Source organism: Triticum aestivum, chromosome 1A, assembly GCF_018294505.1.
Source record: "Triticum aestivum cultivar Chinese Spring chromosome 1A, IWGSC CS RefSeq v2.1, whole genome shotgun sequence".
Lineage (NCBI taxonomy): Eukaryota > Viridiplantae > Streptophyta > Magnoliopsida > Poales > Poaceae > Triticum > Triticum aestivum.
In genome coordinates this window covers 18,271,906-18,296,432 of record NC_057794.1, presented here as the reverse complement: position 1 = coordinate 18,296,432, position 24,527 = coordinate 18,271,906, and the positions used below count along the sequence as shown (strand labels likewise).

Here is a 24,527-nt window from a genome sequence, read left to right as displayed (position 1 = left end):
GCAATCTCCCCAGCTTGTCAAATCTCCTCACAGGCGGCTCTGGATTCAGACCGCGCTTCTCGCGCGTCTCGTAAGGCCTTGTCAATTTCAGTCGTTTTGGCTTCATTCTCCTTCTCAAGGAGTTCACAGCGGCTAGCAACATTTTTTAGCTCGAGCGCCATCATGGATATCTTCTCCTTGTCTTGACGCCGAGCAGCTCGTTCGGCTTTTAATTCAGCCGATGCCTTTTCGGCAGCCGCATTACTACATCGGGCCTGCTCCTTGGCCCGGGCCAACTCCGCCCGAAGAATTTCAACGGCGGCAGCACCATCTGCAGCTATGCATATTACAGTATATAACTTTCAGCATCATGCTTATATCATAAAAATGTATGTGAAGGGACTGCCTTGAATACATACCTTGCGATTCGTCAAGACACATATTGATTAACGGAACGTCATCCTCGACCACATCAATCTTCGTTGCAGCTCGGCAATATCCGTAGTCTGGGAAGTAGTCAGGGGGAAGCAGCCTCTGTTCAAGTTAATCAGATTAGTCCTTGAATATTTCTTCTTGATTCTCCGTTCGCCTCCCATGGGAAGCCAACCCGAGTCTCAAGGGCTACTATCTATACACAGGTGTATTTTGCGAATAAAATACAATTGCACATATTACAGTACAAACCTCGAAGCCTCTTAGTAGGCTCACAAAGGCCTCATTCAATCCGCTCTTCACATACAGGACCTTTTCAACCACCATGCCCATCAGGGTACGATGTTCCTCTGAAACGGATGCCTGCCGCAGCATGTTCGTCAAGATATCCGGTGCCTCTGGGTCTGCGGAGACTGCCGTAGGAGTATGGCCACCCTTTGAAGGGATCCATTTATTCGTATCCGGTTGTATACCGAATTGTTCGGGGCCTTCATCGTTGTTCCCCGGACCCTAGGCCACCGAAGTATCACCTTCGGATAATGTCTTCATCATTCCTTGCACCACTTGTTGGTCGGGGGAGACCCTCCGCAATGACACCTCGAAGTCGTCCGCCCTATTGGGCGGAGAGGCCAGTGGGGGCGTCTCGCTTTCCATCATCTCTGGGAGAAGGTCCCCCGAAGAAGAGGATTGTTGAAGAATACTGCGTGCCGAGCTGCAAAAAATATATATTCCAGGCATTATAAGAAAGAAATGGGACATGTTTAAAATAGCCTTCCTCACTTACGATTTGGCATGAGGCTTGTCCTCGTCATGAGACTGCACTTCGACGTCCTCCAAGCCCGAGCCACCCACCAGAGGCATCTTGCCTCGCTTAGGAGCCTGCTTCTCCCAATCTTCGGAGGTGGCCCTTTTCTTCCTAGGAGGGAAAGAGACTGTGGCCCCCCTTCACTTTTATCTTCGGATGAGGGGATTTTGATTCCTCCAGACACAAAGTCTGATGTACCCTTGGAATAGGGGCCATCTTTGGTCCTCTCACTCTCCGCCTCGCCCTCCTTCACTGGCATCTGGTATGGTGCCAGGGCCAGCATCCTTGTTAGAATAGGATTCACTGGGCCCTCGGGCAGAGGGGCCGAACACATAATTAGTTCCGCCTTCTTTATCCAGCCCTGAAAGAGGATAGCTTGCTTAGTACCATCTTACGGTATGCATAATTACAAAGTGTTCGGGAGCCAAGTGCTTACCGGGGTATCCGGACGGTTGCAGTTAAGACTAGCGTCCTCGGTAGTGTCCGACCAATGTTTCCGCTTCCCGAAAAATAACTTCCACATTCCTTCGTGTGTGGTGTCAAAGAAGTGTTGGAGGGTTCGCGGTCCTTCTGGATCAAGCTCCCACATGCGGCGAGACCTGCGCTGGCATGGCAGGATTCGACGAACTAACATCACTTGAATCACGTTGACAAGATTGATGTCTCTCTTGAGGAGGGTTCGGATGCGGCTCTGTAAAGTCTACACTTCATCAACTGATCCCCAGTCCATCCCCTTGTTGACCCATGATACAAGCTGTAACGGTGGGCCAGGACGGAATGTGGGTGCAGCTACCCACTTGGTGCTGCGGGGCTCCGTAATGTAAAACCACTCCCGCTGCCAGTGATTGGAAGTTTCGGTAAAAGAACCTTTTGGCCAAGGAGTGTTGGTGAGTTGGCTGACCATAGCACCGCCGCACTCCACATGTTCCCCGTCAACTACCTTCGGCTTCACATTGAAGGTTTTGAGCCATAAGCCGAAGTGTGGGGGGATTCAGAGGAAGGCCTCGCATGTAATGATAAACGCTGAAACATGGAGAATAGAGTCCGGGGCTAGATCATGAAAATCTAGTCCATAATAAAACATTAGCCCCCGGACGAAGGGGTGAAGAGCGAACCCTAGCCCCCGGAGGAAGTGGGAGATGAATACGACCCTCTCGCCAGATCTGGGGGTCAGAATAACCTGTCCTTGAGCAGAAAGCCTGTGGTGGACCTCCGCAGTCAAATATCTGGCCGCCCGAAGCTTTGCGATATCCTCCTCGGTAACGGAGGAAGCCACCTATCGGCCTTGAAAGCTGGGTCCGGACATGATGGGGAGGCTTGAAACAATGAAGTCGAACCTTGGGTGCTAGAACTCAAGGTTGGGAAGGCTAAGGAGATGTTTGGCATAAAAGGACGACCCTTGGTTCCTTTATAAAGGCAGCGGGTATTGAACGCCTCCTCCTAAGCCTAAGAACCTGCCTATTCCTAAGGAATCTTTCCTACAGGACGGTTAGGTTACCCACGCTTGTATTGATGAAAATCCCACAATTAGGGGATACGATCTCTGCTTTGACAGGACGTGTCAATGAAAGCCACGCCCCGAAACATGGAACGGCGGGACGGGAAACGGTTCGAAATAATGACCGAGAAGTGTGACATCACATTACTAAAGTTGTCAGCAGATTGGATTCGTGTATTATTATATATATTCTCTCTGCGGTTGTGTGTGGTGTGTGTTACAGGTCCGGACACGATCAATTCGTCCAAAGACTATTTTGGAGTTCGGAAGGAGGAACCCGCCTTGCAATGCCGAAGATAGCACTACGCGCTGGATACCTTGTCATTGAAGCCAGGTTCAGAGGCTACTGAGGGAGTCCTGGACTAAGGGGTCCTCGGGTGTCCGGCCTATTGGCCATGGGCCAGACTGATGGGCTGTGAAGATACGAAGACCGAAGACTGCACCCGTGTCCGGATGGGACTCTCCTTGGCGTGGAAGGCAAGCTTGGCGTCGAATATGTAGATTCCTTTCTTTATAACCGACCTTGTGTAACCCTAGATCCTCCCGGTGTCTATATAAACCGGAGGACTTAGTCCGGATAGAGGAGACTCATTATCATAGCCATGCAAGCTAGACCTTTAGAGTTTAGCCATTACGATCTCGAGGTAGATCAACTCTTGTAATACTCATATTCATCAATATCAATCAAGCAGGACGTAGGGTATTACCTCCATAGAGAGGGCCCGAACCTGGGTAAACATCATGTCCCTTGTCTCCTGTTACCATCGACCTTAGACGCACAGTTCGGGGCCCCCTACCCGAGATCCACCGATTTTGACACCGTGGGAGTAAAGTGTGGCGAATGATCTTCTTTTTCCCTCCAAACAACTTCTCATTTTAGTTCTACGGAGCTTGGGACAAGAACAGAGACGTTTCACTTGGTCGAATGAACGCCTCAACCCGACAAATGATAAAGTTGGACGCTTTTTTTCTACAACGAACATTGGGACGTTCACTTGAGCATCCACATCCTTCGTGCCCTCTCCTCCTCGCTTTCGGATCACTGTCCGCTTTTGCTTGCCTCGGACCAAGGACCGAAGAGACCGCCTTCATTCAAATTTGAGAACATTTTGGTCAAGATGCCAGGTTTCAAAGATGTTGTCCAAAAGTCTTGGAACGAGGAATCCACCCATTATGAGCCTTGTCAAATTTTGTTCCATAAGTTGTGAAGGATGGTTTTGACAACTCAAATCTTACAGTAAACGTATGTTCTTGACTGCTAAGGTCCATCTTCATATGGCCCTTTAGGTGATCCCACACCTTGGCATGGCCATGGAGAACCACACCCTCACCCGAATGAAGCTGACATTAGATACATGTTGAAGCGGAGGGTTATCAGTCTCACGGTGCTTGAGCGAACAAGGAAAAAGCAATGCTCCAAACTCACAAATCTCAGAGAGGGTGACGCTAATACTAGATTCTTCCACTTGCGGGTCAACGGGAGACAGCGGGAAAACAACATTCACCGCCTTAAGCATAATAGCGGGTCAGTAATTGGGCATGATGAGAAAGAGGAAATCACCCGAAGCCACTTTGCCAACACATTGAGTCGGCCATCCCGCCGCCAAACAAACTTTGTTTAGGCAAACCTTGACCTTCGGGTATTGATGCATGTCTTACAATGGTTGTCAGATGCAATACACGATTACAAGAATGAATAACTTGGAGAGGAGTTACTACGGTGATGGTGTTGGCTACGAAGATGAGATGAAAAATGGTTGCGGCTAGGTTGGAAGATGGCTTCTTTTTCATGAACAGTGCTCTCCTCGCCATCCTGTTGAAATTCTGGGTTGACCCCTTTATAAATGTTGGAGGTTTGGGTCTCCTAAAGCTCCAGGCATCTGATACGACCATTGGTACCAGACGCCGTCTTACGATCTGCTCACTTTGGCGGCCCCTCCAATTCCTTACATTCATTCTTCATTTTCCTCATTTCCTTCATTGTGATGATTTATATTCATGTTTAGGCTCTTTTACTGCTGAAACAAAGTAAACAAACAATTTCGCGATATCTCGTATCCATTATTCAATATTCATTAGTGGCAATGTCAGAGCGATGTTCTCATAAAGACCAAAATTATCCGGTTTAAACAATGACGTGATAAGTGTAAAAATATCACTCAACATATAGCGAGCTACCCGAGATAGAATGAGAAAGATAGATAGAACCATTTCTCCCAAAATATTATTTTCAGGTTGTTTATAGCATCCATGGTAATGGGATCTTGAAGGGAGCCAAAAACGAGAGAGATACATGTTGGCCACTGCCATAAATCCGTAGTATAGTGGTGGGCTACTCATAACTCATGTTGGAACGTGATGATTGATGTTGATGAAGATGAAGACAAAATTCCCCTCGACGGAGTACCATATCGGGGCTGAAAATGAAGATCGCCTCGGATCGCAAAGTGGTGGCAATGAAAAATGCATGATATATTAAGGGTTTTCAGGGTATATAGCCAGCCACCCAGGATAGAACTAGAGATAGGATAGAATGAGAGAGATAGGTAGAACCATTTTCTGACCGAAAATATTAGTTTCGGGTTTTTTTTCCCGTAGAGAAAAAAGTTGTTTATACTCCATTCGTTTTTTTTAGTCTGCATATAAAATTTGATCAAAACAAGCGACAAAGGGAGTACAAAACAAGCAAAATTTAACATTGGCATTTATCATTTAGTTTCAGGCTGTTCATAATATATACGCTAATGAGGACATAAACATTTTGAACAAAAAATAATGGTACTACCTGGGAAGGGAGGGAGGAGTACAAAAAAAAGAAGCGACTTCGTTTTTTTTAGTCTGCATATAAAATTTGATCAAAACAAGCGACAAAGGGAGTACAAAACAAGCAAAATTTAACATTGGCATTTATCATTTAGTTTCAGGCTGTTCATAATATATACGGTAATGAGGACATAAACATTTTGAACAAAAAACAATGGTACTACCTGGGAAGGGAGGGAGGAGTACAAAAAAAGAAGCGACTCCGCTTGGGATCGAACCCAGAATCTCTGGTTTCGTAGACCAGCGCCTTATCCATTGGGCCTCGGAGTCCTCCATTGATTTGCTTCGAACGTTGAACTTAGTTAATTAGATAGTACTGACCGAAATCACTGTGCGGTTAGTGAGGGCTTTGAAAAACTATGCTAACAAACTAGGCCAGCACAAAGGATATCTTCACAGGAAAATAAATTGTTCACAACATGGACATGAGAACGGGGCAACCAAAAAGGGAAGAACATTGGAGGAAACGGCTCCAATTATTAGCACAGAGGGGGGGATGGCTTCAGTCAAGAAGTTCTTATTCGTCTTGCTGATAAAAAAAAACATTGACATGCATATGGTCACACAGCTAGGTGAGGTAGTTGATGAACTCAATGGCGGTCGCGATGGCACCTCCGGTGATGGCATCCTTGGCGATCTTGTTCCCTTTGTTGTTGCTAGCAGCAGAGATCAGGGCGCCACTTGCAATGCCTCCAATCAATGCATTTTTCTGCAGGAGTACCAAAAAGAGAGAGATTAATAATATTATCAAGACTGACTGAAAATTAGGATCTTAGTCAACTAAAGATAAGGATCTAGATATCATGTGGGCAGATAATATTGTTTGTGAGCAGATAGTATCGAGTAGCCTCCGACCAACGCTTTTTTCTACAGGAGTACCGGAAAAGAGAGGGATTAATAAATATTCTTAAGACTGGATCAAAACATGCCAACAATAATATTGCTTACGACAGGGTGTGATATCTAACCTGCTAGCACAGTATTAGAGTTACATAATCTTACGACAGAGTGTGGAGACAGAAGTAAAAACTAGCATCATGATTTATAAGATGCCAGGAATCTGACTGGTTCTTCTCGTACACTAATTAGCCAAGAATCTTAGTCAACTAAAGAAAGGATATACATTGTAAAATGAGCAGAGGCAGTCATGTAGATAGATTTTCCTCCACCTTAGGTTCAGTTAAGTGCAAGAAACATGAAAGATCCACTTTCAGAGAATCATTACCCAGTCATACTCTCCGCGGACCCTTTCCACTCCATACTCCATGCCTACATACACTCCAGCAACAGCACCTGCAGATTAATAGAAGAAGCATCCAAATTTGTCAGCGGACATAAGAAGAACGGATGAGCGATTGATGTCAATGCATTCATTTGAGCCAAATAAAACAACGGAGTAATACTCTTCTACTTAGTTACCCCAATATGCGCCCTCCTTGCACATTTTTTCCAGCTGCATAAACGACCAGAATACCATATTAGTACACTGTAGATGATAGATAGATAGTTAACTTAACGCATGTGCAGAAACAAGGCCACTGACGTTTCACTAATCCACAAGTAGAGAGCAATTATGCATAAGTAGTGGTTCAAGGCCTTAGACTTCTAATTCAGCTGTTTTTTCTCCATTTATCTATCCTACGAGGGTATGTTCAAGGCACCCCTATTGAACCAGTCTGAACTGTTGAACATTTCGTCAGCTCCACCATAGAATATATCATCTGCCTATCAGGCCACTACTATTATATATACTAGTGTAACACGTACTGACATCTCTAGTTGTTTTGCCATTCAGATAGTGGCAAGACTCGGGACAATTAAGTGCGAGAAAAACAAACGCAGTGGAAATCAGCACTTACTGTCTTCTCAAGCTTGCGCTTCGAGACACTCCCTGCAAAGCAAAAGAAGATAATTTGGTGTCACATTTGTCTGCAGAGAGAAGTGCATATTTCAACTCCTAACTTTTGCCCTGGTCTAATTTACAACCCCGAACTTCAATACCATCTAAATTACAACCCCGAACTCTCAAAACTGGCCAGGATTCAACCCTCCCCTCTCTGTTGACCAGTTTTGACCAGTCAACAGGTCTAGTCAGCATGCCACATCAGAAAAAATGCAAAATTTCCAAGGAAACAACCTGTAAAATCGAAGAAAATCCAGGAAAAGAAATAAGAAATTCAATTTCCGAAAAACACGAAAAATAAAAAAACGAATTTCCAAAAAAAGCCCAAAAACTCAAATTCCGGAAAAAAATCATTTTTTATTTTCCCTAGCTTTTTCGCGAACAATTTTTTCGGAATTTTGCCTTTTTATATTTTTTCCCTGATCTTATAGATTTTTATTTACTTTTTCTTGAAATTTTGAAAAAAAATCTGACGTGGCATGCTGATTGGACCCGTTGACTAGTCAAAACTGGTCACCCCAGGTTAAAACCGGTCAACAGGAAAGGGAGGGTTGAATCCTGACCGGTTTTGAGACTTGGGGGTTGTAATTTAGACGGTATTAAAGTTCAGGGTTGTAAATTAGACTAGGGCAAGAGTTCAGGGTTGAAATATGCACTTCTCTCTTGTCTGCACAGCACCAACAAAAACTGATGTATGTCCCACTATATGCTGTGAAAAACATTTGGTTCAAACTAAAATCTGGGCGTTTCTACCTTCATCATTCAGAAAAGAAGGAAAAATCCTTAATTTTCTCTGGGAATGGATCTATCAGTTACCCTACACCGTCGCCCAAGAGGCGATTTCCTGAGCGCAGAAGGAAAGAAACCGGACGAATCTGCGGGGCGGAAGAAATCAGAGATGGGATGCGTGGTTACCACTTTGGAGGCAGTCGAAGGCGTCCTCGGCGGCCACCCTGAAGGCGCCGACCTGCGCACATTATCCAATCGACGGATCAGACACATTGCAAGATACAGACATTGGATGAAAGAGGAGGGAGGAAGGGGGTGCGTACGGCGCCGATCTTGAGGAAGCCGTCGACGGTGCGGTTGAGGAGCGGGTTCCCGAGGTCGATGGCCACGTCCACCTTGCTCGACCCCGCCGACAACCCCGCGCGAGGCATCCTTCCGGAACCTTCTCGGCCGATGTCTCTCCGTCTCTCTCTCTCTCTCTCTCTCTCGTCTGGCACTCTGGCACACAGATACAGAGCAAGAAGATAGGCCACATTATCCCCATTCCAGGGACCCATTTGTAGAAAACTGTCGCACACAGATTACAATTCTTTTCCAGAATGGAGAACCAGGTTTGGCCCAAAGTAAACTAGGTTTGTTAACAACATATTTAAAACATCGGAACCACTAATAAAGAAATTAAAACGTACACGTTTCTTCCGATCACTTTCCCTCTCATCAAAGAACCTTTTGCTCCACGAAGCAAACAAGGCCAACTCCAACGCACGACCAAAAAGGACGTCCGTTTTGTTCAGATTTTGTCCGTTTGGTATGGCTATGTGGCGGCGTCCGGCCATTTTTCTGGATGCACTGGCCGTGCACCCAACACACGGACGCATCAATGTAGTTAGGATCATCGGGCGCCGGCGTTGGGATTGGCATTTCGTTAAACAGGTTGTGGGCGCCGAGAAGGTTGGCCGTAGGAATCGACCAGGGCTGCTTGCTTTGCATCTCGTTGAGCGACTGGCCAGCACCACTATAGCTAGGCGTGACGTTGAGGTCGATGACAGACGTGGCGTCGGGGGTGGTCGGCGCGATCACACTACCCGTTTGGCGACGTGGAGAACCAGGTCTGAGCATGTTGCGCAGTGAATGAAAACCAAGCGTCTCCGGTGTTATGGAGGAGCTCGACGACTGGTACTGCGGAGGGTGAACGCCCGGCGAGTCTGTGCTTGCCGCGGCCATGGCGGCGGTGGAGAGAATGGTCGGCCGGGTCGGCACAACCCTAGCATGACGTGGGCCTATGTCGTCGCTGCCTGCCTGGCCTTGGCGACGATGGCCTCATTGTGGTCAATGGCGGCCTTGTGGTGTGCGGCCGCAGTCTCGGCGGCAGCGGCTTTTCTTTTCTTCTAGAACGGTCTGTCAGGCCCTCCTCTTGGCTGATTCAATGTCGAGCCGTGGGACCTCTGTCGGCGTGAGCTCTGGTCGCGGATTCTTCTTCCTCTTTGTCGCGGGACGAACGGTAGTAGCGGCCGGGTCGCCGGCTGCGGATTTCTTCGACGCGCCAGCCATGGAGGAGGGAAGGGAGGGGAGCACGGGATGGCTTTTGGGAATGAGAGGGAAAGTGGGCGTGTTGTGTCCTCTGTGTGCGGACTAGGAGAGGACAAGGGTGCGCGTCCCGCCCATCCGCTCGCTGTCCATTTTGACCCGAACGCGGCCCAAATTTGGGCCGGAAATACATCGACGGCGGACGCAAAACGAATGTTTGTCCATTTGCTTCTGCGCGTTGGGCCACGATTCGTGTTTATTTTGTTGGGGTTCTTAGCAGAAATTCAAAAAATTTCTACGCATCACCAAGATCAATCTATGGAGTAATCTAGCAACGAGGGGAAGGAGAGTGCATCTACATACCCTTGTAGATCGCTAAGCGAAAGCGTTCAAGTGAATGGGGTTGATGGAGTCGTACTCGTCGTGATCCAAATCACCGATGATCCTAGTGCCGAACGGACGGCACCTCCGTGTTCAACACACATACAGCCCGGTGGCGTCTCCTACGCCTTGATCCAGCAAGGGGAGAAGGAGAGGTTGGGGAAGACTCCATCCAGCAGCAGCACGACGGCGTGGTGGTGGTGGAGGAGCGTGGTACTCCAGCAGGGCTTCGCCAAGCACCGCAAGAGACGAGGAGGGAGAGGGGTAGGGCTGCGCCAAGAAGGAGATGTTCTCGTGTTTCTGGCAGCCCAAAACCCCCACTATATATGGGGGAAAGGGAGGGGCTGCGCCCCCACCTAGGTTTCCACCCCTAGGGGTGGCGGCCAGCCCTAGATCCCATCTAGGGGGCGGCCAAGGGGGAGAGAGTGGGGGCGCACCACTAGGTGGGCCTTAGGCCCATCTGAGCCTAGGGTTTCCCCCTTTTCCCTTCTCTCTTTGCCTTGGGCCCTGGTGGGGGGGGGGGCGCACCATCCCACCTGGGGCTGGTCCCCTCCCACACTTGGCCCATGCAGCCCTCCGGGGCTGGTGGCCCCACTTGGTGGACCACCGGGACCCTCCCGGTGGTCCCGGTACATTATCGATAAAACCCGAAACTTTTCCGGCGACCAAAACATGACTTCCCATATATAAATCTTTACCTCCGGACCATTCCGGAACTCCTCGTGACGTCCGGGATCTCATCCGGGACTCCGAACAACATTCGGTAACCACGTATATCTATTCCCTATAACCCTAGCGTCATCGAACCTTAAGTGTGTAGACCCTACGGGTTCGGGAACCATGCAGACATGACTGAGACAACTCTCCGGTCAATAACCAACAGCGGGATCTGGATACCCATGTTGGCTCCCACATGTTCCACGATGATCTCATCGGATGAACCACGATGTCAAGGACTTAATCAATCCCGTATACAATTCCCTTTGTCTAGCGATACGATACTTGCCCGAGATTCGATCGTCGGTATCCCGATACCTTGTTCAATCTCGTTACTGGCAAGTCTCTTTACTCGTTCTGTAACACATCATCCCGTGATCAACTCCTTGGTCACATTGTGCACATTATGATGATGTCCTACCGAGTGGGCCCAGAGATACCTCTTCGTTTACACGGAGTGACAAATCCCAGTCTCGATTCGTGCCAACCCAACAGACACTTTCGAAGATACCTTTAGTGTACCTTTATATCCACCCAGTTACGTTGTGACGTTTGGCACACCCAAAGCACTCCTATGGTATCCGGGAGTTGCACAATCTCATGGTCTAAGGAAATGACACTTGACATTAGAAAAGCTTTAGCATACGAACTACACGATCTTTGTGCTAGGCTTAGGATTGGGTCTTGTCCATCACATCATTCTCCTAATGATGTGATCCGGTTATCAACGACATCCAATGTCCATGGTCAGGAAACCATAACCATCTATTGATCAACGAGCTAGTCAACTAGAGGCTTACTAGGGACATGTTGTTGTCTATGTATCCACACATGTATCTGAGTTTCCTATCAATACAATTCTAGCATGCATGGATAATAAACGATTATCATGAACAAGGAAATATAATAATAACCAATTTATTATTGCCTCTAGGGCATATTTCCAACAGTCTCCTACTTGCACTAGAGTCAATAATTTAGTTCACATCGCCATGTGATTAACACTCACAGGTCACATCGCCATGTGACCAACATCCAAGAGTCTACTAGACTCAATGATCTAGTTCACATCACTATGTGATAAACACTCAAAGAGTTCTGGGTTTGATCATGTTATGCTTGTGAGAGAGGTTGTAGTCAACGGGTCTTGCCATATTCAGATCCTTATGTATTTCGCAAAACTTTATATCGTAGATGCTGCTACCACGTTCCACTTGGAGCTATTCCAAATTGTTGCTCCATTATACGTATCCGGTATCTCTACTTAGAGCTATCCGGATAGGTGTTAAGCTTGCATCGACGTAACTCTTTACGTCGAACTCTTTATCACCTCCATAACCGAGAAACATTTCCTTATTCCTCTAAGGATAATTTTGACCGCTATCTGGTGATCTACTCCTAGATCACCTTTATACCCTCTTGCCAGACATGTGGCAAGTCACACATCAGGTGCGGTACTCAGCATGGCATACCGTATAGAGCCTATGACAAGAGCATAGGGGACGATCTTCGTCCTTCCTCTTTCTTCTGCCGTGGTCAATCTTTGAGTCTTACTCAACTTCACACCTTACAACTCAGGTAAGAACCCTTCTTTGACTGATCTATTTTGAACTCCTTCAAAAACATGTCAAGGTGTGCGTTCTTTGAAAGTACCATCAGGCGTCTTGATCTATCTCTATAGATCTTGATGCCCAATATGTAAGCAGCTTTATCCAGGTTTTCCTTTGAAAAACACTCTTTAAATAACCATTTATGCTTTCCAGAAATTCTACATTATTTCAGATCAACAATATGTCATCCACATATACTTATCAGAAATGTTGTAGTGCCCCCACTCACTTTCTTGTAAATACAAGTTTCTAACAAACATTGTATAAACCTAAAAGCTTTGATTACTCCATCAAAGCATATATTCCGACTCCGAGATGCTTGCTTTAGTCCATAGAAGGATTGCTGGAGCCAGCATACCTTTTAGCATCCTTAGGATCGTCAAAAACTTTTATTGTATCACATACAACTTTTCTTACGAAAACTTGGTAAGAAAACTTGTTTTGACATCCATCTGTAAGATTTCATAATCGAAAAATACAGCTAATGCTAACATGATTCCGACGGACTTAAGCATCGCTACGGGTGAGAAATTCTCATCGTAGTCAACTCCTTGAACTTGTGAAAAGACTCTTTCCCACAAGTCGGGCTTCATAGACGGTAACATTACCGCCCACGTCCGTCTTCTTCTTAAAGATCCATTTATCTCAATAGCTTGCCGATCATCGGGCAAGTCCACCATAGTCCATACATGGATCCTATCTCGGATTTCATGGCTTCTAACCATTTGTCAGAATACGGGCCCACCATCGCTTCTCCATAGCTCGTAGGTTCATTGTTGTCTAATAACATGATATCTAAGACATGATTACCGTACCACTCAGGAGTAGTACATATCCTTGTCGACCTACGATGTTCGATAGCAACTTGATCTGAAGCTTCATGATCACTATCATTAACTTCCTATTCAACAGACGTAGGCGCCGTAGAAAACATCTTTCTGTGTTGCATCACTCTCTGGTTGAAGTAAAGGTTTGACAACCTCATCAAGTTCTATCTTCCTCCCACTCAATTCTTTCGAGAGAAACTCCTTCTCGAGAAAGGACCCGTTCTTAGCGACAAACAATTTGCCCTCGGATCTGAGATAGAAGGTATACCCAACTGTCACCTTTGTGTATCCTATGAAGATGTGTTTGTCCGCTTTTGGGTTCGAGCTTCTCCTGCTAAAGCCTTAAGCATCGCAGCCCCAAACATTAAGAAACGACGACTTTGGTTTCTTGCCAAACCAATGTTCATTCGTCGTCTCAACGGACTTAGATGGTGCCCTATCTAAAGTGAATGCAGTTGTATCTAACGCATTACCTCAAAAATGAAAATGGTAGATTGGTAAGAGACATCATAGATCGCACCATATCTCATAGGGTTCGATTACGACGTCCGGACACACCATTACCTTGTGGTGTTCCAGGTGGCTTCAACTGTGAAACAATTCCACAATGTCTTAAGTGATTGCCAAACTCATAACTCAGAAAATCCCCTTTTGATCAGATCGTAGGAACATGATCTTCTTTGTTATGATGATTCTTAACTTCACTCTGAAATCGCGTGAACTTTTCAAACGTTTCAGACTTGTGCTTCATTAAGTAAATATACCTATATCTACTCAAATCGTCAGTGAAGATGAGAAAATAGCGATATCCACTGCACGCTTCAATTCTCATTGGATCACACGCATCAGCATGTATGATTTCCAACAAGTCACTTGCCCATTTCATTGTACCTGAAAGCGGGGTCTTAGTCATCCTGCCCATGAGGCATGGCTCGCATGTGTCAAGCGATTCCAAATCAAGTGACTCCAAACATCCATCGACATGGAGTTTCTTCATGCATCTTACGCCAATATGACTTAAGCGGTAGTGCCACGAGAAAGTGGTACTATCATTATTAACTCTACATCTTTTGGCGTGAACATGTGTATTACCACGACCGAGATTCAATGAACCATTCACATAGGGTGCACGACCATGAAAGGTATCATTCATGTAAAACAGAATAACCATTATTCTCTAACTTAAATGAATGTCCGTATTGCAATGAACATGATCTAATCATATTCATGCTCAACGTAGACACTTGATAACATTTTATCTAGGTTCAATACTAATCCCGAAGGCAGATGGAGGGTGCGATGGTGATCTCATCAACTTTGGAAACACTTCCAACACACATCGTCACCTCGCCCTTAGCCAGTCTCCGTTTAGTCCGTAGCTTTTGCTTCAAGTCACCAGTAATAGCAACTGAACCGGTATCCAATACCCAGGTGCTACCAGGAGTACTAGCGAGGTACACATTAATAACACGTATATACTTTGTTGAAGTTGCCAGCCTTCTTATCTACCATGCATTTGGGGTAATTCTGCTACCAGTGACCGTCCCCTTTACAATAGAAGCACTCAGTCTCGGGTTTGGGTTCAACCTTGGGTTCCTTTACTGGAGCGACAACTGGTTTGCCATCCATGAAGTTTCCCTTCTGGCCCTTGCCCTTCTTGAAACCAGTGGTCTTATTAAACCATCAACACTTGATGCTCCTTCTTGATTTCTACCTTTTACGGTCTTAAGCACCGCGAACAGCTCCGGGATCAACTCCATCCCTTGCATGTCATAGTTCATCACGAAGATCTAGTAGCTTAGTGATAGTGGCTAGAGAACTCTATCAATCACTATCTTATCTGGAAGTTTAACTCCCACTTGATTTAAGTGATCGTAGCACCCAGACATTCTGAGCACATGCTCACTAGCTGAGCTATTCTCCTCCATCTTGTTGGCAAAAGAACTTGTCAGAGGTCTCACACCTCTCAACACGGGCATGAGCCTGAAATCCCAATTTCAACTCTTGGAACATCTCATATGTTCTCTGGCGTTCAAAACGTCATTGGAATCCCGATTCTAAGACGTAAAGTATGGTGTACTAAACTATCAAGTAGTCATCAGGATGTGTCTGTCAGGTGTTCACAACATCCACAGACGATGTTGTAGGGGTTTGCACATCGAGCGGTGCATCAAAGACGTAAGCCTTCTGTGTAGCAGTGAGGACACTCCTCGGACTACGGACCTAGTCCGCATCATTGCTTACAATATCTTTCAACTTGGTCTTTCTCTAGGAACGTATTGAAACAGGGAGCTACAACGTGAGCTATTTATCTACAACATATTTGCAAAGACAATTTAGACTATGTTCATCATAATTGAGTTCATTTAATGAACTCCCACTCAGATAGACATCCCTCTAGTCATCTAAGTGAAACATGATCCGAGTCAACTAGGTCGTGTCCGATCATCACGTGAGACGGACTAGTCAACATCCGTGAACATCTTCATGTTGATCGTATCTTCTATACGACTCATGCTTGACCTTTCTGTCTTCCGTGTTCCGAGGCCATGTCTGTACATGCTAGGCTCGTCAAGTCAACCTAAGTGTTTTTGCTGTGTAAATCTGGCTTACACCCGTTGTATTCGAACGTTAGAATCTATCACACCCGATCATCACGTGGTGCTTCGAAATAACGAACCTTCGCAACGGTGCACAGTTAGGGGGAACACTTTTCTTGAAATTTTAGTGAGGGATCATCTTATTTAAGCTACCGTCGCTCTAAGCAAATCAGATGTAAAACATGATAAACATCACATGCAATCAAATAGTGACATGATATGGCCAATATCATTTTGCTCCTTATGATCTCCATCTTCGGGGCTCCATGATCATCATTGTCACCGGCGTGACACCATGATCTCCATCATCATGATCTCCATCATCGTGTCTTCTTGAAGTTGTCTCGTCATCTATTACTTCTACTACTATGGCTAACGCTTTAGCAATAAAGTAAAGTAATTACATGACGTTTATGTTGACACGCAGGTCATAAATAAATAAAGACAACTCCTATGGCTCCTGCCGGTTGTCATACTCATCGACATGCAAGTCGTGATTCCTATTACAAGAAAATGATCAATCTCATACATCACATATATCATTATTCACATCCTTTTGGCCATATCACATCACAAGGCATATGCTGCAAAAACAAGTTAGACGTCCTCTAATTGTTGTTGCAAGTTTTTACGTGGCTGCTATAGGTTTCTAGCAAGAACGTTTCTTACCTACGTGAAAACCACAACGTGATATGCCAATTTCTATTTACCCTTCATAAGGACCCTTTTCATCGAATCTGATCCGACTAAAGTGGGAGAGACAGACACCCGCTAGCCACCTTATGCAGCTAGTGCATGTCAGTCGGTGGAACCAGTCTCACGTAAGAGTACGTGTAAGGTCGGTCCGGGCCGCTTCATCCCACGATGCCGCCGAATCAAGATAAGACTAGTAACGGCAAGTAAATTGACAATATCGACGCCAACAACTGCTTTGTGTTCTACTCGTGCATAGAAACTACGCATAGACCTAGCTCATGATGCCACTGTTGGGGTTCTTAGCAGAAATTCAAAAAAATTCTACGCATCACCAAGATCAATCTATGGAGTAATCTAGCAACGAGGGGAAGGAGAGTGCATCTACATACCCTTGTAGATCGCTAAGCGGAAGTGTTCAAGTGAACGGGGTTGATGGAGTCGTACTCGTCGTGATTCAAATCACCGATGATCCTAGTGCCGAATAGACGGCACCTCCGTGTTCAACACACGTACAGCCCGGTGACGTCTCCTACGCCTTGATCCAGCAAGGGGAGAAGGAGAGGTTGGGGAAGAATCCATCCAGTAGCAGCACGATGGCGTGGTGGTGGTGGAGGAGCGTGGTACTCCAGCAGGGCTTCGCCAAGCACCGCAAGAGACGAGGAGGGAGAGGGGTAGGACTGCGCCAAGAAGGAGATGTTCTCGTGTTTCTGGCAGCCCAAAACCCCCACTATATATAGGGGAAAGGGAGGGGCTGCGGCCCCACCTAGGTTTCCACCCCTAGGGGTGGCGGCCAGCCCTAGATCCCATCTAGGGGGCGGCCAAGGGGGAGAGAGTGGGGGCGCACCACTAGGTGGGCCTTAGGCCCATCTGAGCCTAGGGTTTCCCCCTTTTCCCTTCTCTCTTCGCCTTGGGCCCTGGTGGGGGGGGGCGCACCATCCCACCTGGGGCTGGTCCCCTCCCACACTTGGCCCATGCAGCCCTCCGGGGCTGGTGGCCCCACTTGGTGGACCAGCGGGACCCTCCCGGTGGTCCCGGTACATTATCGATAAAACCCGAAACTTTTCCGGCGACCAAAACAGGACTTCCTTTATATAAATCTTTAACTCCGGACCATTCCGGAACTCCTCGTGACGTCCGGGATCTCATCCGGGACTCCGAACAACATTCGGTAACCACGTATATCTATTCCCTATAACCCTAGCGTCATCGAACCTTAAGTGTGTAGACCCTACGGGTTCGGGAACCATGCAGACATGACTGAGACAACTCTCCGGTCAATAACCAACAGCGGGATCTGGATACCCATGTTGGCTCCCACATGTTCCACGATGATCTCATCGGATGAACCACGATGTCAAGGACTTAATCAATCCCGTATACAATTCCCTTTGTCTAGCGATACGATACTTGCCCGAGATTCGATCGTCGGTATCCCGATACCTTGTTCAATCTCGTTACTGGCAAGTCTCTTTACTCGTTCTGTAACACATCATCCCGTGATCAACTCCTTGGTCACATTGTGCACATTATGATGATGTCCTACCGAGTGGGCCCAGAGATACCTCTTCGTTTACACGGAGTGACAAATCCCAGTCTCGATTCGTGCCAACCCAACAGACACTTTCGAAGATACCTTTAGTGTACCTTTATATCCACCCAGTTACGTTGTGACGTTTGGCACACCCAAAGCACTCCTATGGTATCCGGGAGTTGCACAATCTCATGGTCTAAGGAAATGACACTTGACATTAGAAAAGCTTTAGCATACGAACTACACGATCTTTGTGCTAGGCTTAGGATTGGGTCTTGTCCATCACATCATTCTCCTAATGATGTGATCCGGTTATCAACGACATCCAATGTCCATGGTCAGGAAACCGTAACCATCTATTGATCAACGAGCTAGTCAACTAGAGGCTTACTAGGGACATGTTGTTGTCTATGTATCCACACATGTATCTGAGTTTCCTATCAATACAATTCTAGCATGCATGGATAATAAACGATTATCATGAACAAGGAAATATAATAATAACCAATTTATTATTGCCTCTAGGGCATATTTCCAACACATTTACCCCCAAACAGGCGCAACCAGACCATTTGGGATCATGTGTTGGAGTTGGCCTAAGACCATATTAAAATCTCTCAGATTGGGGACACCCATCCCACCAATCTCTTTTCTTGTAGAGATAAGCCCTCAATTTGCAAGATGGTATTTATGTTCCTCCCTAAATTCCTCAGAAGAAGTGGGACATTTGTGAGGTGATGGCATCAATTGGCCATTTAAGAAATTCCATCATAGACATCAAAATTGGTAGGGATGCTAGCAATACAAGTAGTGAGGAAAATTAACTTGCCCCTGTAGGATAAATTCCTAGCCAACCATCTAGCAATGTTTCTAATAATCCTATCAATAATAGGTTGGAGATTTTCCCTCCTCAGTTTTTATAATGAAGAGGGACTCTAGGGTATTAAAGGGGGAATCCCCTGTTTGACAACGGAAAATCTGAGCAAAGCATTTTTGACATCTCTTCATCCACATGTATGGTGTAGAGGTCACTCTTATGGATGTTAATCTTTAATCCAGAAGGTTTTTCAAAGCAAGCAAGGATCCATTTCAAATTTCTAGCATATTCAACAGAAGCCTCTAAGAAAAGGATGGTGTCATCAACATATTGAAGGCTGACAACACCACCAGGGACCACATGCGGTAGAAGACTAGCTATCAATTTTTGATTCACAACTTTAGCAAGCATTTTAGAAAATACACCATCCATCAGATTAAAAAGCAATGGAGAAAGAGGGTCACCTTGTTCAACCCCTTCACTCCTGCAAAGTGGGGTTCATTGGTGCCATTAATCCTAGCACAAATGAGCTTTGATGCAGAGAACTGCAAATCCAATTAATTCATTTTTGCGCAAAGCCTCTAGAAGTGAGCATTTCCACAAGGAAATCCCAAGTCACTTCATCATAGGCTTTCTGATAGTCTAGTTTCAGGACCATCTCATTGGTGCCAGTCATGTGAATCTCATGAATCACTTCATGCGCCATGACCACTCTTTCTAAAATGAATCTACCATTGATAAAAGCAATCTGGTTAGGAAATATGAACCTATCACAAATAGGAGAGGCTCTAGTCATCATAGCTTTACAGACAATGTTCACTGCACACTTACTTAGACTAATAGGTCTGGAGTTTTTCATATCTTTCGCATTGGGAACTTTAGGGATTAAAGTAATAGCAAAATTTAAACAATAAAAATCTAAGGTACCAGCTTCAGAATCCATCACCAAACACATAAAATAATATTTGATCAAGTGCCAGAAAGTTTGATAAAAAAAGAGGACATCATGTCCAGGAGCACCACTTGCATAAGAACTCATAATGGCAGTTTGTAGTTCTTCCTCGAAAAAGGGTTATCCCAGTAGGGCATTGTCTTCCACAGTCACTAAATCATTGTCATTGCAGAAAGCTGAATCCAGATGGATATCGGGTTTGGTTCTAAAGAGAAAAGGTCTTTATGAAAAGTAGTTGCAACATTAAGCATGTCATAAGTAGAGGTAACACGGCCATGAGGTCCATTAAATTCTGAGAGCTGGTTTTTACGGTGTCTATGATTAGCCAAAGAATGGAAGTAGGCATTATTACGATCTTCCTCAAGAATTTTTCTATCTTTGGATCGCTGCCATAAGGCACTCCTCTTTTTTCCAAATCTCACTTAATTCAGTCATAATATCTTTCATTATGTCATAGTGTGTAGTAGAAAGTGGGCTAGATTCAGATAGGACGACATCTAACATATCAAACTCCATAAGGAGGGCCTTCTTTTTCTTCTTAATGGCAGCCTCAATATTTATACTCCAACCTTTAATTTTCTTTCTAAGAAGATTAGTTTTGCATTGCAAATTATCAACAGAAGAGGTACCGTCAGAGACAGAAGTCCACACATCATGAACTAATTGAACAAAACCAGTTTGAGATAACCATCATTTCTCAATCCTAAACATTTTAGTATTATTGGGCTTTCTAGCCCCAGTATCCAACATCGGGGGAGTATGATCACTGCCCACCCCTGAAAAAATTACAAGTGAAGAAAGAGGAAATGTGCATCCCAGTTCTATCAATGACAACAAAAATATGATCAATTTGATTATTGGACCAGGTAAAGTTTCTATTAGAGATAGGAAGCTCTAGTAGCCCCCATATGTTTATCCTATCATTAAATAAAAAAAGTGATTTGAGGGTTAATCAAACCACTACTCTTATCAGAGTCTTGTCTAACCAGATTAAAGTCACCACATATTAAAATGGGTAAGAGGCAGTATCCAAAATAGCATGAAGCTCAACTATAAACCCATCTTGAATTCATGATAAGATGAACCATACAACGCATGAGACGACTGAAGAATGAGATTATTACAAAAAGCTTTGCGGCTGAGAGCATCAATGACGACATTTGCCTTGCATGGAGTATGAAAGATACCAAGATCAAAGTTTGAGATAGTTTCCATACAACGCATTTGACGAAGATTGAGATTAAACTGAGAAAAGATATATTGAGGCTCTTGTTGCCAATGAAGATTTCATAACGCCAGTCAAGCAGATACCGACAAGATATGAGAGTATGGACAATAATTTCTAGTTCTAGATCACGCTTCGGGTAATTATTCTTAGGAGGACTCCATCAACGAGAGATAAAAGCAATAATTTAACATTCTTACATGAGGAGACTGACAAATCCTTAAAGAGAGGCATCATGGAAGATCTGAAAAGGCTTTGATTTAACTGGAGGAGTGAGAATCTGAGGATGTCGTCAAGGTAGATAATCATGAACTCATCAAGAGAATCCATGAAGACATAGTTTATTAAGCGGGAGAATAACGAAGAAACATTGGTGAGACAAAAAGACATCACCAATAAATTCTTTGGAAAGACATCGACGAAAATGAAAACACAAACCAACGAGACATCTTCGAGCAACGGAGAGGCACTGAGAGCAAACAAGTAAGCCAAGGAATATGAACGGAAACGAACAATGGCCTGACGGTTTTGCCTGATGGCAACCAAACCATGCCTAGAATCACATCGATTTCAGAATTGCAAAGTGGCATGAGAAAAGAGAACTCCGAGGCTTCTGCGCTGACGTTGATGACTCTAACACTTCTTAGAGGAGATTTCCTCACCATAGCCTTTGCCGGAGTAGAGCATGGTGGAGGAGGCACAAGCTTTGCCTCAAGTCAAACTTTGTAAACTTTGACCAAGTTTACATAAACAAAATTTATTAACATTCACAATCTAAACCAATACCATTGAATATATTTTCACGTCATATATACCTGTTATTGTGAAACTTTAGATTGGTTTCGATAATCTTGGTCAAACTTTATTAAGTTTGACTCAGGTCAAATTTGATATGTGAAGTAAGTAAAAATGAAGTACTAAACAAAGGTCGAATGTATATACTTTGACCTCGTAATAGAGGTAATTGTTACTTTACATTTTTGGAGTCAAATAAGTTGCAAAGTTTAACATTGCCATTTATCATTTAGTTTCAGGCTGTTCATAATATATACGGTATGCTAGCACTACAAAAAGCTCCGGTCTTAACGCCCCTACGGAAGTTGAGCAGCCTTTCCTCGGGTTCGTAGAGTCGGGTTTCCTATTTACCCACAATGGAGGAGCCGCCCCCACCAACCAAAGCAGGTAGGCGACCACGGTTCATAACACACTCTTCGCACAACAGATCCACTTTGAAGTTGACTTATTCGCTTGGCCAATCGTCGGAATGTGTACGAGATACCATAAGGGCCCAATATCTCAATAGCACGCTTGTCTAAAGCTTCGAATGAGATTGAATATCCGAAATGCAGGAACGATCTGACTAGAAAGTCATTCAAAACTTGATCGAAGAACCAACGTTTATTGAAGAAGCTATAGAGTCGATTACAAAAAGTACTAGTTTGAAAGGCTTGTTGGAATTGATCCGCTATGAGATTTACATTATACGCTAGAGAAGCACCTGAAGTACTAAACATATATGCATTAGTTTTGTAATGGTTGGGGCAGCAAACTCGAATTCGGCAAGAATCTCATTTTTTGGTAGTACGAAGGGGGAATTGGCCCCAAAATTGGATAGGGGTAAAGACACAGCCGGGTGCCGGCAGCTTATTCAAGTGCCCCCCGAACCGCGCGAAATGGTCGCCTATTACACGACTCACAAACTCTGCCCTGGGTGGGGTTACCTATTATTTGTAGGCGGTACGTACGGCGCACGCAGGGCCTCGGTTTGCTGCGTGGACTGTCTATGCATTTCCTACAAAGTGTAATGGAACCCAGCTCAGCTCCGCCGAGCCAAAAGAAAAGGACAGAACAACCGGAGGCTAAGAGTAGAGTATAGCCAAGGGGCTTTCGTCATCCATAAAGGACCTGACGGAAGACCGCGCTCCGAAGTGTGCACTTCGAGTTTTGTTTTAAGAACACTTGGCCTTACCCAGTCCTGCTATCGGCTCAGCCCTATCTATTCATCTCTTTTTTTACATGGAGATTTTTTGGATCTCTCTTGTTCATAGATCTTGAAAGCGGATCATAGAAATTGCTCAAAGGATCTATCTATAGAAAGATCTAGATCTCTATCATCATCTATCTCTATATCTAGATATGGAAGAACCCTCGAAGCCTATCCCCGACGATGATGCCCCCTGGGCGAAAGGAAAGGGGTCGCCATTCTCTTTCTTTCCTCAATCGTTCCGGTCATTTCTCTCATTCATCTCTCTTTTTTACATGGAGATTTTTTGGATCTCTCTTGTTCATAGATCTTGAAAGCGGATCAATAGAAATTGCTCAAAGGATATATCTATAGAAAGATCTAGATCTCTATCATCATCTATCTCTATATCTAGATATGGAAGAACCCTTGAAGCCTATCCCCGACGATGATGCCCCTTGGGCGAAAGGAAAGGGGTCGCCATTCTCTTTCTTTCCTCAATCGCTCCGATCATTTCTCTCATTCCTTTTTGTTTGTTTTTTCGGGTTGGTTTGTTTCCTCCTCCTATCTACGCAATTCTCTGTCTTCGTTCGTGATCATCTTAGGCGAAAGGATAGGTATAAATTTTGTGGAGGGGCGGCTGTGAATGGGCGATTCCCCCTTTTCCATTGAAGTAGGGAAGGGGGTGATTGATCTTTTTTTTGAATCAGGCCTTACTGACCAAGTAGTGGTATAAGCTTCATTGTGGATGAAAAGAAGTCCTTGTGAGCGGAGTTACAAAAGGAAGTTCAAGCTCAAGAAATCCTCTCAATAGGGACTGGGCAAGCAAGCTGTTTGTTCATTTGATCTTACCCGGTTGTGAGACGGGACGTGAAGTCAACCAAGTACATGTGTGTTCATAGTGTCCCCGACACCTTCCTCCTAGCTAAGTATGGATGCTGAAGTTAGCTGGAGTGTGGGGCGAGTGCGTGGTAGATGGAACTCCTATTTAGCGCATTTTTTCTTGCACTTCCAACTTAAAGAGGAAGAAGCATCTCTCTTTGCATCTTCAATAGATAGGAAAAAGGATCTTGAGGAGTAGAGCATGGTGGTGGATGCACAAGCTTTGCTTCAAGTCAAACTTCGTAAACTTTGACCAAATTTACATAAACAAAATTTATTAACATTCACAATCCAAGTAAATACCATTGAATATATTTTTACATCATACATACTTGTTATTGCGAAAGTTTAGATTGGTTTCGATAATCTTGGTCAAACTTTATGAAGTTTAACTTAGGTCAAATCTAATATGTGATGTAAGTACTAAACAAAGGTCGAATGTATATACTTTGACCTCGTAACAGAGGTAATTGTTAGTTTACATTTTAGAGTTAAATAAGTTGCAAAGTTTAGCATTGTCATTTATCAAGTTTCGGGCTGTCCATAATATCTACAGTAATGAGGACATAAACATTTCTAAACAAAAATAACAGCACTACCTAGGAAGGATGGAGGAGTACAAAAGACAAG

At 44.8% G+C, this 24,527-nt stretch overlaps 1 protein-coding gene across 1 annotated transcript; it reads right to left on the bottom strand.

The window, feature by feature from the left end:
* Window positions 1-5,908: 5,908 nt before the first annotated feature.
* Window positions 5,909-8,718, bottom strand: LOC123187066 (outer envelope pore protein 16, chloroplastic). Its single transcript, XM_044598832.1, has 6 exons — window positions 8,493-8,718; window positions 8,356-8,407; window positions 7,397-7,428; window positions 6,957-6,990; window positions 6,763-6,830; window positions 5,909-6,246 (listed from the first exon to the last, which is right to left on the bottom strand). Exons 1-6 carry the CDS (start codon window positions 8,598-8,600, stop codon window positions 6,106-6,108), a joined length of 435 nt encoding a protein of 144 aa, XP_044454767.1. The 5' UTR covers window positions 8,601-8,718; the 3' UTR covers window positions 5,909-6,105.
* Window positions 8,719-24,527: the final 15,809 nt, after the last annotated feature.